General features: G+C 45.0%; 1 protein-coding gene across 1 annotated transcript; it reads right to left on the reverse strand.

The window, feature by feature from the left end:
• Window positions 1-1,755: 1,755 nt before the first annotated feature.
• On the reverse strand, window positions 1,756-13,804 carry LOC119387587 (uncharacterized). Its single transcript, XM_037655022.2, has 6 exons — window positions 13,732-13,804; window positions 12,102-12,164; window positions 8,867-8,920; window positions 4,368-4,495; window positions 3,265-3,447; window positions 1,756-2,402 (listed from the first exon to the last, which is right to left on the reverse strand). The coding sequence occupies exons 2-6, from the start codon at window positions 12,142-12,144 to the stop codon at window positions 2,091-2,093; spliced, it is 720 nt and encodes a 239-aa protein (XP_037510950.1). The 5' UTR covers window positions 12,145-12,164; window positions 13,732-13,804; the 3' UTR covers window positions 1,756-2,090.
• Window positions 13,805-15,174: the final 1,370 nt, after the last annotated feature.

Raw genomic sequence — 15,174 nt, forward strand, 5'->3', positions numbered from 1 at the left:
CGTATCTTGATTGAGTCTTCCCATGTCATTATTCGTGCAAATGCTTGCTTGAGCAAGCCTTCGATTTCTTTCCGTAAAGCAAAAAAGTCGTGCTTATTATAAACACTTATCTCAGGCGCACAGACTTTCGCTTATGCCATACTGACGCGATACTGCTGCCAGTCGTGAGCTTCCACAGGAAGTTTTGTGTCTACGTTTCTTCCGCCACAGCGCGACCTTTCAGTTGATAGCCGGCATTTTTTTTTTTGTTGTTGTCTGGTTCTTTTCTGTCGTGTCCGTATCAACACTCATTACTCCTTCCACGAGGAAACCTTACCAACTTTCTGTCGTGCTTGTCGACCAGTGTGTTTGTTGTTGGCAAGTGCTTACTGACTCTCGGCTACTGCTCGCTAATGGTTACTCACAGTTGGTGTTGGCTATAGTCTTTACTGACTGTCGGCTACTGCTCCCTAATGCTAGCCATTGGTTGCTAACAGTTAGCTGGCACTGCCAATGTTGGCTAGTGCTGAGTTGTTTTGTTTAATGTCGGCTATCCGCTTTAAAAACAGTGTAATAAATAATACACACGTAGTAAAATGTGCCTGTCACCGCCATTTTTTGTAACTTTATTATTCATAATCGGAGTTAAGCTTATGCTAATACATAAAAGTGAAATAGAGTAGCGGATGCGTGCTGTTTCCAACCTCTCAAATTAGACAACATTATTTATTCAGGTGAAAGCCTCAGGTGCCTCATCAAACGCGAAAATCGACCGGCGTCCCGATGTCGACATCCCATATCAGCGGCGTCAACACGTGCGATGAAAAAAATCATCATCGCTTGAAGACGTCACCACTGACGTCATCACGGCGTCAAAGATCGCATAAATTTGGGACGTCATCGTGACGTCACTGTGACGTCCCATAACGTGGCGTCACTTGGTGACGTTATACCATGATATCATTGCTTGGTCGAAGGTGGGCCGATCCCGGAGGCAGTGCAAAACAAGGTGACGTGCAGAAAGCTTTTGGAGGGCGGCGCGGGAGGTCCAATACATCGAATTGGAAGAAAAATAAGAAGATGGCTTCCGCCTTCAAGTCGACTGAAGCGGATGCATAAGGGACCCTGTGAGTTTTTATTTATTTATTTATTTATTTATTTATTTATTTATTTATTTATTACTTATTTATTTATTTATAACTCTTCATGGTCCTACATTTTTTTAGCGTGCATATGTAACTAAGGCTTTTAGCTTTTTGCCGAAAGAATAAACGTGGCAATGTTAATAGGCTCCTGACTTCTATAAGCGAGGTGCTCAGAGTTGCGCAAAGACATCTGGAAAAGTGTACTCCTATGTAGTATGAATAATTAAAAGTAATAACAAGTGTGTCAAGCATATTCTCTCCCAGTCCACTGGAACTGGGTCAGGATAGATATTTAGTAAGCGCTCCTCATATGTGTGAGCGTATGCGTGTTAAGAAGCGCTCTTCAACCGACGTGAAAAGCTTGTTGCCTTCAAATATTACTTTTGCGCTCTCATTCCAACGCCTCAGTAGAACCCTACAGCAACCATATATATGTAACTGCTGACTCTTCTATTTGCGAACAAGTTCAAGTATTTTTTGGAGAATGGTGTGCGTCAAAGCTTGGTGCTTTTAGACAGTGTCACACTGATCCGAGAACACGAAGTGGCTGCGCCACAAAGCACACCGACTGAGGCGCATGACTAGCGCGCTGCTTAAGACAAACACACATAATAGCCACAGACCATGAGCATTTCAATGAGTAGTTTCTTTATTTCAGGAACGTATAAACTCAGCGTCTTTTTTTTGCTTCTTCTAACACCACTGCAATGTTGCAATTCCGGTGCTACAATTCTCGCATAAGCCATTCGCTGACCTTGATTTCCTTGAATAAACTGTACAGTGGCACAGGCGATAGTAGAAGTGTTTGCGCAAGGAAAACTGAGCGTTTCGCATAGGAGAACAAAGCATGCCTATCCGCTGAAGAAAGACCTTGTTTCGCGGCATCACTTCGCGAAACAAGGTCACTTGAGATTGAGATTGTTGCAATGGTCACTTTGACCATTGCAACAATCTCAAAGATTGGACTTAGTAGGGGGTAGGGTTCCTGTACATCTCTACAGCACGGGGCAGAAGCGACTTGTATTCGAAGAAAATGCGCCGCAGCTCTTTCTTGACTTTAGCCGCAATTTCTTCCTTGAACTTCTCGCGGCGACCTTCGTTGAGGCTGAGGTTGCTGTCGTACGTGACGTCCAGCGTAATGTCATCGATGTGGAATGCCCGGAGAATCCCGATGCCCGGACCAATGGGAGTTATGGCTTCGAACTGAATATTGCTGTCCGTCACGTCTACTTTCACCCAGATGGTCTTCCAAGTGGCGACCAAGGAATCTCCTTTTACCTGCGTTGAACATTAACCAATGGGGTTAGCTTGCTCAATCTGCAGTGTCATCATAGTTTGTGATATGCGATATATGAGTATATTCATTAGACAATTGGACTATCTGACACACTCTGTCACTTATTTCGCAGTGTTCATTCACGAGTAGTGACGTTCAGTCTTCGTTTAGTTGCCTTCCGCTCAGGTCATTGGTCAGAAGGAGGCTGTACGACGACGACAGCTGGGCTGCGGCCAAAATCGGACGTGAGCCGAAGTCAAACGTTGTAAAACCGAAAAAAGACAGAGCATGTGCAAGAATCTCATGTGACTACGTTTACGCCAAGGTGTGAAGTAAATTTCTAGTGTTAAAATGTATTTAGGTGTAAAACCCATCGTACGGGGATCTGGTGCTTAGCTGTATGCATCGAATACTCATTGCAGCTCGATCCATGAGCGTCTCAGGGAAGTTGGTTGACTAAATAGCATTATAGCTCATTTTCAATCCGCAAGTATCAATCCGAAAAAATTTATTAACTGAAGTTTCCTAAACGTGTCTCCGCAGGACCCACTCGAATGCATGATACGTAGCTTCCAACCCAAGTTTACAACCAAAAAACCTGATGTCATTTCAAGATTCGACGGGGCGGACCAATAATGTTAAAAAGCCGCTTAGTTCTGCTGAAGGTTTCATTCAGCACTTGGCAATTTCGAGAAAATGTGCCCTGGTATGGATGTGTTTTTCGATTGTGCCCCGTCAACGTTGGGTAATCAAACATCCATTGAGGCGAGACTCTATCGTAAATGCGATTCTCAATGCTAAATTGATCAGAAAAAGCTTTTCAGAGACGCAGTCATTGCACTGCGCGATAGCCAATCAACGTACCATCGAAGTGAACGTAATGTTGAGTCCCTGTATGGCAATGTTGCAAGAGACGACGGTCCGTCCGTTATGGAAGAAGGGCGCCTGACAGTCTCCCTTCCGCTGCAGGGCAGTGTCCAGGCCTCGGATCTCGCCACTTGTCACGTTCACCGTCAAGTCACGGTTGGTGATCCGGTTCTTGGGCACCTGTCGTGGAACAAGCTTACTTCAGAGACATCATAAATGATGTGATTTCTTTGCCCTCAAGCGAAACACAGTATAAAGCTGAATTTCAAATGTAGGTGATTCTAATACTTCATAATTAATTCATGTCGCGAAGGCGCGAAATATGAAGCAACCCTCCCCTCCTTCGCCTTTCCTTGCTTCTCTGTCACCATGAAAAGAAAAATTTTCTCACTTGCATAAGAGACCTAAAAAATTGAAAATGCATAAGAGACCTAAAAAATTGAAAATATCGATTTGTGAATGGCTCAGAGTTCATCGACATGAAGGAACATTCGAAGGTGTTCCTTTCTCTTATTTGACATTTTTGTTCCTTTTGCCTTTTCATGAATATTTGTCAGCATCGTCATCAATGCTAACGTGGCAGGTGAGCCATATCAAATAGACCAAATAGCGCAAATACTTCCATTATATTCCGTACATAGTCCTCAGTCATGATCTTCGCCGCTGGTTTACATCAAACGCGTGATGTGTTTCCTGTGTCAAGGGCGGAATTTCGTACACGTTGGGCATTTGTTCGGTTTCAGATCCCACGCTAGCCTTGAAGCCGACTATTCAACGATAAACAATTGGCTTCTGATCAATTACTTCAGCAAAAACGGAGCGTTAAAATGAAGCTCAAATACCGAATGTGCACAACATACCACTCCACAATATACCCTTAACACGTATATACTGTTTGTATAAGAGAAATTCACAGGCCAATTCGGAGAATTAGAAAAGAATAACAAGGAGGAAGCGATCAACTATTCAACAACGACACTTTTAGGAACGACCTCATGTCTTCTTTCTTCGTAAGACTTGCAAGTTTAGTACATATTAATTTGAATGTCGATAATGCAACACCATTTAATAGTAAGAATAGGAACTTGCAGTGACTATACCGTGAAGATGAAGTCTCCGATGGTCGCGTAGGGGAAAAGCCGCGGCGACCCCCTCACGAGTGGTGGCAGATTATCCTTGAAGACGTTGTCCACGAAAGTGTTCGCATCACTGATGCCAGCCGGCGACACTGTTAGGGGTTACACAACAGATAAGAATATCGTCAGCACATAGACCTCAAAAGCATTACTGTATTGCAAGGTGCCGACTACAGAGAACGTTCTGCCTGGTGCTATTCATTGCAGTTTTTGTTGAAGATTGTCATACATTGGACTTATGGAACCCAGGAGCTCTGGAAGGCGTAATATAGACATAGGAGTGCAATTAAATTGCAAGAGGAGAAGAAGATGCTTAATGACAAGAAGGAGGAGAGGTCGGCCTGGAAAGCGGGTTTCTAGCCTGCTACTTCTCACGGGGGTAAGGGGAAAATGGAAACAGAGGGAGGTATGATGATAGGTGACTATGGTATGACACAATGAGTCACTGTTCACTCTCTCCTGCGCGGGGACAGGACACGCGCGAAAATCTTTGTACCGCACATGCTCTAAAGAAGGAGCATCTCAGCCTGTCAGAAAAAAACTCCATTGGACGTGGTCTGGCTGTTACTAACCCCCGTATTCAGAAACGCTCCTTCACTTGAACTTGACTTGCCACCGCCTTCAACTCGTTTCGAACGCGCTGCCTTTAGGCTGTGCCAAGGCAGCACAAACGCGTTTCGAACGCGCTGCCCAAGGCAGTTGCAAGTCAAGTGCAAGTCGAGGAGCGTTTCTGAATACGGGGGTAAGAACTCAAAAGCTTCTCCTCCAAAAAGGGTAGGGAGTCCAGACAATCTATCACGCACTTAAGTGACTGTCTTTCGGTTTCAAGATTGCGATAGAAGGAGCACGTGGTGTACCCCAAGAAACTTCCGGTCACCTCATTTATTATTCTGCAACACCGAAGCGTAAAGCGTTTTTTAAAGAGTTGTCAGAGTAAGGGAATACTATTTTTCCAGTTTCACATAAAAGAAACGCGCTTATAGTTAAATACTAACTCTTTTAGTGTTGTGTGTAGCTTAGAAGAATATTTAATTCAAATATTTTGCTAGACACAAGGGAGAAAAGTGTTGAAACTCTACGGGCTACTCGCCAAGGCTTTTGTTCCCCGCCAATGCTGCTAGCCTACGCCAGCGCAGGAAACTGGAAGCGGTCCAGGGCCTGTGTTAGTAAACAGCGGGCACACGCACAGGATGTGGTGACTATACTCGGGGACAACTTTCTGTGGCAATGAAGGGAAAGCTACGGGGGCGGAGCGTCTGCACATGTACTGCTACGCGAAGTAGTCCGGTTTGGCTCGCGTCTCGTAACGCCGTGGCAAGTGATGGCTAGCGTTGCATTTCGACGCAAACGCTGCTTAGCGTCTAAGGTACGGGTAAAAGGTGCGACTTTTTCAAGCACGCAGAAACGCAAAGTGGCAGCGTATAAAGTAAAAGAAGTACAAATATCTCGCTTGTGTGTGCGGCGTTCAGTCTCAAAAAGCTGCATGTAGTAAATGAAGGAGTATTTTATATCTTTCACGCAGAAAATACGAACGCAATTGTGGGACTACATTCATTAGCAGTAGGATACCTGAATTGTGCCGCTGTAGCTTTCCCTTCATTGCCACAGAAAGTTGTCCCCGAGTATAGTCTCTGACGTGTGACACACACTGCAGTTAGGGTTTTGCTCCTGCCCAATCTTACAAAGGTGTCTTCGCGTATATGCAACACCCAGCCGCAATCTATGTAGTAGTGTTTCCTGTTCCCTTCTTAACCGGAATAGAAGCCGGAAAGTATGACCAGAGTCACGTCTGTAAGGGCGCTCTTGGCGATAATCGGGGTCATCCCACAATCGTCTCATTGATGTTTTGCGTTCACATCAGCTTTAATGTGCCCTATGACTTTGGTGTATGTTCATAGAGTCTCCTTCTGTAGAGAGGTAGAAAGAGAGAAAAGGAAAATATACAGGACAAAAAAAAAGAAAAAGAACCCACACAGGAAGGGCTTCCTCTGCTACCCCACCCCATTGCAGGTTAGCAAACCGTATGCTAATGTCTGATTAACCTCCTGCTCTTCCTCTTCATCTATTTCTTTTTCCTTCTCTTTCATTCCTGCGTATCTCTTTTCCATTCCCTAGCCAACTGCCAACTGGACACATCCTCTGCCTAACTTCCCTGTCTTTCCTTTACCTTTATCTCTCTCTCTCTGAACAGATGCTTCGCAATGCGTTATCCTTGTTAAATACCTTCTGTTACTCCGTAATCTCTGGATTATACGTCCGCTGAGACAGTTTCCTACGTCAACATATTGTCATGCACTGGAGGCACTGCGACAAAGCTTATAAAAAATAGTAAATGCGAAGATCATTCATGTGCTCGGAAGAGTGTATGTGATTCTTGGCATGCGTTTGTGACAACATATTTTCGACCCCTCCCCTTTCCTACCGCTGAGTAGCAGGTCAGAAAATTGATTCAGGCCGACCTCTCAGCTTTTCTGTCATAATAAACCTCTCTCTACAACTAGCAATTTTTTCATAGAACCTCACTTATAGAACCTGACTGATCTTTTTTATAGACCTGACTATAGAACCTGATTGTACAGATGAGATTCGTTATTACCTGTTCAACTCCTATTATTACCGCGCCACGCAATGTGTCAGACGGGAGTGCCCGTAGATAATTTTTCATGGCAATCGGGAGGGATCTGGGTAAAAAATTCGAGGATTTCAAACGCGAAACGCGGGCTGAACTTCGCTGTTTGAAGAGAAGAGTTGGGTATCGCAGGGAAACCTATAGCAATGTCTATGTGCTCTGATAAATAATGAAATCACTATACCTGGCGACAACTTTCTGTGGCAGCACAGCTAAAGCTACGTGGGCGGAGCTTCTGCACATGTGTTACTACGCCAAGTAGTCCGTTCGCGGGCGATTTCGGTTTTGGTTTCGCGAGCGCATAAAACATGTGCGTTTCCACACGAGTATTCATGGCTCATGATGTTATTTGGGAATTTATGCAGATAGTTTAGTCACAGATGTAGTCGAAATCTACCACATGACTTGATATACTTAAGCATGAAGCACAATTACCTGGAATCGTTGCTGAGCTGTTCTGCAAATCAAATTATATAACGCTAATGTGCTAGCGGTTTAAGTCCACGTGCAAAGCGAGCACCATTTAGTATTGTTTACCTTTCTTTTTTGGGAAAGCGAAAAAATATTTTGCATTGCGAAGGAACGCAGGAATCAGCTTTATTAAAGCGGCCGGTTTTACTTTTCAAAGAAAAAAGAAAGCCACGGCCCAGCAGTAACTGCGCCATCGGAAATCTTAGGCAAAGGTAACAAGCTATTTTCTGAATTTCGGTGCACACAGGGTCGACATCGTCGTTTTCCTACATTTGGAGACGCTGTAACTTTCTGGAGACGCTCACGTCATTTTGTCAGGGGACGCGAAGGCATCGAAAGGCAGCAGATATCTTGGCCACGACCGGTCAGGAGCGGGCGTCTCACGTGTGTGATTATACAAACGGGTGAAACGCGTTCCTTACTCCCGTGGTCAAGAATGCTTTTTTTGCAAATTGAAAATCACGCTGTCAGCCGCATAATAGACACGAACGCGTCTGTTGCCGAGGCAAAGCTGTGCACGGGTGATTTTGTCACCGTAAATCGCTCTCATTCAAAACGCCAAAACACCTCCCGCCGTAGACGCCGACGGACACGGTGTTAGACGCAATCTTCGGCGCGACTGTATCAGTAATAGTAGGCAACCGAAATACCGACCGTGTATGCAACGCATTTTATGAAATGGGCCACTTATTTTACGTACTGTTTCCAATCGCAGTTTTGCTTTGAAACGGCTCTTCTTGCTGAAGACTTGAAGGTCACCGTCGTCACTGTCAAGGAAGCTATCGCGGTGAGAGACCCACTTGCGATGGTGGTATCACTTGCACACTTCTTTCTCGTTGATAGTATGGGCAAATCAGCAAAATAATTCACAACGCACCGCTGTCTTCGTTTCATTCTGGTCGATGAACACAGATCACCTAACGAACACGCGCTTATGCTCACTTGCAAGCTTCGATGTGCACCTGTTGCAGCCGAGCGACGCCATCGTTGTTGAGTGGGGACGGAAAACGTGAAACGGACACCAGAAAACCTGAAAACTCGAAAGAGCGAAAATCGCTAATCCTTTACGGGAATATCATACTTACTTTCAACGCAACCAATCTTGAACGTAATACCTATTTCTTTTCTTTTTATGTTTTCTTTTATGCTACGTATTCTACAAAAGCTAGCGTTTGCGGACTACATACAGAAGCGGAGTAAAAAAGTGCGTGATTCGGTTGCGTAGCCTTCGCTGTGCTGCCACAGAAAGTTGTCGCCAGTTATACATGAATAGGTAGTCGCGACGCGAAAGAGGAACGGAAATCTCGCTGCTGGAAATGAGCAACTGAACAGGCGAAAGGTGAAAAACTGGAGCAGTACTCACGGTCAAACAACCTGCTAATTGGAGGCGTTCCCGATGAAGGAGAGCCTTTTGAAACTGTCAGGAAGATATGAGAGGAAGATATTCTTGAAAACGTATGTCTAGCAAGCAAATGTTATGTTGAATTGTTATTGATATTAACCGTCTGTGATACAATAGTGTTTTATAAACACGCAATAATTAAATACTTCTTTTCTAAACACTGTATGTAGGCAGAAAGATGCTTACGTTTTGAGTTTTTAAAAAACACACCTATAAAGTGCCACGCGCGCTTATCTCTTCATATTTACGTGATCTACTTTCCCCCAGATAGCCCTACGTTATCTGGGACGGCTTATTCTAAATCGTTAAACACTCTTTCTAAACACACATAGTGCTCACCATCGTTTTCAGTTTTTTAAACACAAGCCGTTATCACATGATCATGTTGACATTTTCCACAGAATTGCAACAAATAAGCGTGGCGTAAAGAACATTATGACACTTTTTGTGCGGACGGGCAAGCAAAATGCCGTGGTTGCTAAGGCGAAGGAAGGAAGGAAGGACGGAAGGAAGGAAGGGAGGAAGGAAAGAGAAAGGAAGAAGGCAATGAGATTAACCAGAAAAACTACCGGTTGGCTACCCCACAATGGGCGATTACGGAGGGGAATAGGTGAAGATGGCAAGTCTATAGATAGCTATCTGCGGCGGCAATCATCTTTCAGACAACTGGTCCGATGTGTGTGGAAAGACACCTGATAAGGCACGGCGAGTAGCAAGTGGGAGCTACAAGTGCAAAAAAAATCACAGCATATCCACGGAGTGAATGATGATGAGTGGGCGAAGCTGCGGAGGTTCATCGGTAAACCGTGAATCTTCCGTGAATTCTGCCCAGTACATCATCACCGACGTGAGATCGGGCGCGTTTATACTAAAGGTTCGATGAGTTATGACGACTTGCAGCGCACTTTAATTTTACATGTACGCTGTGAATTTCATTGTTTAGAAAACTATTGCTGAGAAAACATCTGGCGTCTTTCGTTAAGCAGCTGGCGTCTTTTCGTTTTGCTTTAGAAACATCTGGCGTTCTTTCGTTTTGCTTTTACAAAACATCTGGCGTCTTTTGTTGGTTTATTTCGTCAATCAACGGCGTTTTGAACAAAATTTTTATTGTTTAATCACGCACAGGAGAAATCTCACCAGGCACTACCTTGGAGGTAAAGAATGGCTGCTAATGGGAATGAGAGACAGAAGAAGTCGGCTTTTAGCTAACGCTGCGAATTTTTTATTGTTCAACAACGCACAGGAAAAATCTCCCACCGGCACCACCTTGCAGGTCAAAGCGTAAGACTGGTTACATACTACGCTACGAGGGACGAACGGGTGCCGCTATAAGGAGCTTCGCCCCTAAAAAGTAAAATAAACATGGCTGATCCCTCGTAGGAATCGGTATAACACGAAAGGGAAACGTGTCTTTACAGAAGTAGTTGAATGTTTATTACGCATCGATATATGAGAGCGTGCACAATGTCTATTGGTGTTTGAGAGCTATGGCACCGTTTGACGTGGATGCACCCACGTTGACGCCTAGTGGTGGCACATTCCAACCAGACGACTAACGTCCATGATCAGGATTAAACCCTTGTGGTAGATGAAGTTGTTAACGTATACCTAGATACAGCATATAGTGAATCCCGCAAAAAGATGGCGTCAACAAGCACATAATAAACACTGGTACTCGATATGCGCTCCTTCAAGGCGTCGTCAATTGTGGAGAGAAACGGCGATGTGTGCACTCCCGAGTAATAGGGCAACCTACGCCTGTGCTCTTACGTACACTATCACACTGCGCTTCAGGAACGCGGGTGACAGAGGCTCGTAGTTTAAGCCGTCAACGCGGGAAGGCGTTCCACTTGCCGCTGGCACGTCTTTCGCTTCACGAATGCATTCAATGCGTGACATTCGCGCGCCGACGTCGTTGCCTTTCTGTGGCGCTCATTGCCGCAGTTTTATTAGTCCGTGCTATCGCACTCGAAGCAATATGTGGCGGTGAAGCACCGTTGGTGCATGTGGAAGCCGCATTACTCCGACAACGTCATGTTACCGCGTCGTGTAACACGACAACGCGCTGTGTTACCGTCACACCGTAACACGACGCGAAAGGCAAAGAACGTAACTGCGTCTAGGGCGCCTCAGCGGTACCAGCGCGGCCAGCGTTTCTTCGTTGGCATCGAGGCGCCTTAACTGCGTCGTCACCGAATCGCTCCCCGTCGGCGCTCGTTAGATTCATGACGCAGTACTTCACTTCACCGCTCACAGACGGCGACACCGCCCAGCAACAAATAAAACAGCGCGAAAGAAACTGTGTTTTAGATTGTGCCGTTTGTGCAGCCTGGTATATGTGCGTCGGTGACACAGTGGGTAGAGCGCCGGGCGCCTATTGGTGCGGACCGAGAGATCGTGGGTGAGATTCCCAGGTGACTCGCGCCAATGAAAGTTTTCCTTCTAGTTTTTCTTTGTCATCCCGTAATGCGCATTTACCAACGTCATATCGGTGACGGAGATACCTCAGTGAGGTCTTGGTGGAACCCGACATAAAACAGTTGCGTGCTAAAAATGAAAAAAAAAAAAAAAAGGCGAGAAGCTGCATGGAGGTTAGTTTGAACACATGACCGGAAAGCTTTCGCAAAGAAATCGGAAACATTAGATGTACTTTTTAAAATTTCTTGCCGAAACATTTGTATAAAATTCTAAGTTACAGTGGTCGCTGACATAACGTCCATTTTTAGCCTACAAGCTAACAGGCTTATTACATAGAATAAGAGAGAGCAGAGCTTGTTGGTACGTATTCATGCTAAAAGATGTGGATCATTCTAAAAGCAAAGTGCTCAAAGCTAAGTGGGTTCTGATTCTGATTCTAATTTAGCCCAAGAATGGCGATTTTTCTCCTCACTGCCGCACTCGGTTTCTTAGTTTAAGGGGTTTAACGTTACAAAGCGACTCAGGCTATAAGAGACGTCGTAGTGGAGGGTTTCGAATAATTTCGACCACCTGGGATCATTTAAGCGCACTGACGTCGTGCTGTACGCAGGCCCTAGCATATCACCTCCATCGAAATGCGACCGCCGCGGCAGGGACTGAGTCCGCGTCTTTCGGGTCAGCACTAAAGAACTGGACCCCCGTAAACACTAAACAACCGCGGCGGTCCCTTGAAAACTAGCATGAAGAGAAAGGATGCTTACGCACGCCAGAAACTCACCGTAACTGGCAGTTGCCAGCACCAATATACAGAGCTTCAGCATTACGATTGTAAGTATATTGCCTGAAACGAAATATAAAACATCTTTTGAAACAGGTCGCTATACATTACCCCCTCTACTCATCCACTCCTCTCCCCTTCTTTATATATTTTCCTGCTTGTCTTTGTGGAAGCTCAACAAAGTGGAATCGCAGCTGAAGTTCAGAGTGTGCGGTTTCGCTTAATGTGGCTTACCGCAACAATTGCGGGCTGCGTTTGACAGGTTAACCCCGTTTGCGGTACGTCAACATCACCGCCACCCCCACCGGATAATATTCAAGGCGAATCGTTTCGCTTAACTGGGCTATCTTTCTTCAATAAGCATACGTGCGCGTGAAAAAAAAGATCGATTAAACTGCTTGAATACCAATTTGGTTGTCACAGGATGTGATGTGCTCTCTCTTTCCTGATACAGTGAACTCTCAATTGAGTGAACTTCAAGGGACCTAAGGAAATAGTTCACTTAAATGAAAGTTCACTAAACTGAATATTCACTAGAATTGGAACAGCATTGGGCACAGCAGACATTAGAGGTCAAAAGTGTGAAATGCATTTATTTTGAAAAGAAATCTGTATTTTCATTTGGACTGGTACCCTTAAAGCGCAAGAAGAGACAAAACTTTTCAGAGTCTACGTTTCTGTGCACTGCCTCTGGCCCAGCTTGTTGCTAAGACACGAAGTCTCGCAACTTTCTAACATACTCTACCGCCTCGGCTAGAGTTACGGGATTGAACCTGCCTCAGCCGTTACGACTTCCTCGTCGCACTCTTTTTCTTCTGGTTGATGTTACAAGGGCGCACGGCGCGTGAAATACGCTGTTGTTTCCCGAAATGAGATGGCCGCACAATGCCGATGATGCCGAGTGAGACAGACAAAAAAAGAAGGGGCGAGCTGATGTGCACGTGGCTCGTTTTCGTCACCCCCACGGCCGCTTTACCTCGGCGGGCGCCGCATGCACACGCGATGTCGCGGCCGCCGCCGATCGATGGGCGATTTAGTGGCGGCTCGCATCGGCTATGCCAGTGCTGCAGTGCACAAAACTTCGTTGAATTGATTTAAAAAATGAGCCTGGGTCCGCGGATCAAGTTCGTTCAACTGAAAAATTCACTACTCTGAAATTCGTTCAACTGAAAGATTTTTGCATAGAATGCATAAGAAAATCGCCGGGGATTTTCTAAAAGTTCGTTATTCTGAAATATTCTTCGTTAAACCGACGTTCGTACAAGTGAGAGTTTACTGTATACAGCTTTCATGTTCTACTTTGTCGTTTATGTTGCTCCTGGTATCTCGTATACCAGTATTGACAGTTCACTAGCGCTGAAACCACCTCATATCAGTATTTCTCGCCATTTAGCAGTTATTTTCGTGTCAAGAGCTCACTCGTTTATTGTAAACTGCATATCCTTTACTGCATATCGCTCCGTACAAAATGTGTATCAACCTGCTTCTAGATAACCAAAGTCAATTTCCTTAATTTCTATCGTACAAATGATTGAAAGTATAACTCTTCAATATGCCGAACAATAAGTGAGAATGATATAAGTAATGTAAGAGACAACGATCAAAACAAAAAAAAAAACCTATAACTCACCCAGTCAGCACTCGTATAGCAAGAGGTTTCGCTCAACAGAATCAGGCAGTCACGACGTTCCAGTGCGTATGCCAGGTCTCAATATGGGACTCTTGCCTTAAAGTGGCACCATCCGCCCTCTCCACTGCTGTGGTGATAAATTCAAGGCTCCGTCTCAGTTTCTAATGCCAGCTTGCATACAAAAGCAAATAAAAACAAAAAAAAACACGCTCGTGCGCCTGGTATCTCACTTGACCAAACGTGTGTGAAATCGGATGCGTTAACGTAAGCTCGTTAACATCTCGCGCACACTGTGACTCCACAACGCTGTGTTGCCTTTCTTTCTTTCTTTCTTTCTTTCTTTCTTTCTTTCTTTCTTTCTTTCTTTCTTTCTTTCTTTCTTTCTTTCTTTCTTCTTTCTTTCTTTCTTCTCTTTCTTCTTTTCTTTCTTTCTTTCTTTCTTTCTTTCTCTTTCTTTCTTTCTTTCTTTCTCTTTCTTTCTTCCTTTCTTTCTTTCTCTTTCTTTCTTTTTTCCTTTCTTTCTCTTTCTTTCTTTCTTTCTTTCTTTCTTTCTTTCTTTCTTTCTTTCTTCTTTCTTTCTTTCTTTCTTTCTTTCTTTCAGGGCCAATATGATTGTGTAAAGTGCACACTTGGGAATCATGATGTTTCATTTCACCCTCTGTATCCATATACGATCGGTCGTGCATACAGTGTTTCAGTAATTCCCAGCAGCATTGTGGAAACCGCAGGACTCCTTACGAAAATGTAATGGTGAAAAGCACCTTATGATGTGCACATCCGTGCCACGACGTCTGTGCAGCGTCACCTCGCCGCCCTGTCTCTCTGTCTACGCGCGCTCCCCTGGTGCGGTAGTTCAACAAACGCTTTCATGCTAAAACAATCTGCGTTTACGTAAATACTACGGCGAGGTTTCGGTTCATTTGTACGCTGCCTGAGCAATAGCTTGCAAAAGTACATTTGTTAGTTGAGGTATGACCTGCAGGCACCCCCAGTCGGAAGATCACTGCGCGTGCGCGTTCTATAGCTTGTCTCTGCATGGATTGCGACAATCGTCCGTCTTCGAGCTCAATATTTGGTAAATTTGAAAGGGTGCACGTGCGTCTGCAAGCAGATGCTGCGCGAGGCATGGTTAGGTTACCTGGCTTAACCACGCTGAGTTTGAGTTTTTAATATTGTAAGACCATTTGTTTGCGGATGATATGCTGATGTGGTCTTATGTACGGTGTTAGAGGCCTGGAGGACTTCAGCAAGAACATGGGAAAGAAATGTCTTGCCACGGTCACTAAGGAGAACACGAGGGGCACCGTGGCGCAAAATAATGGCGCGCAGGACAAAATCGGCTACTTCCGAGGTAGCACCAGAGGGAACAGCTGCCGTCTCCGCGTAGCGAGTTAGGTGGTCCACGGCAGTAACAATCCAGCGGTGACCGGCTGGTGTAAGCGG

Source organism: Rhipicephalus sanguineus, chromosome 3, assembly GCF_013339695.2.
Source record: "Rhipicephalus sanguineus isolate Rsan-2018 chromosome 3, BIME_Rsan_1.4, whole genome shotgun sequence".
Lineage (NCBI taxonomy): Eukaryota > Metazoa > Arthropoda > Arachnida > Ixodida > Ixodidae > Rhipicephalus > Rhipicephalus sanguineus.

Excerpts from the sequence above, each read along its gene's own strand:
- LOC119387587 (XM_037655022.2), bottom strand. The coding sequence starts at position 12,144 with ATGCTGAAGCTCTGTATATTGGTGCTGGCAACTGCCAGTTACG. Across the intron at positions 8,921-12,101 it reads GCTGGCAACTGCCAGTTACG|TTTCAAAAGGCTCTCCTTCA; the intron begins GTGAGTTTCTGG and ends TCTTCCTGACAG. Across the intron at positions 3,448-4,367 it reads TCGGAGACTTCATCTTCACG|GTGCCCAAGAACCGGATCAC; the intron begins GTATAGTCACTG and ends GTTCCACGACAG.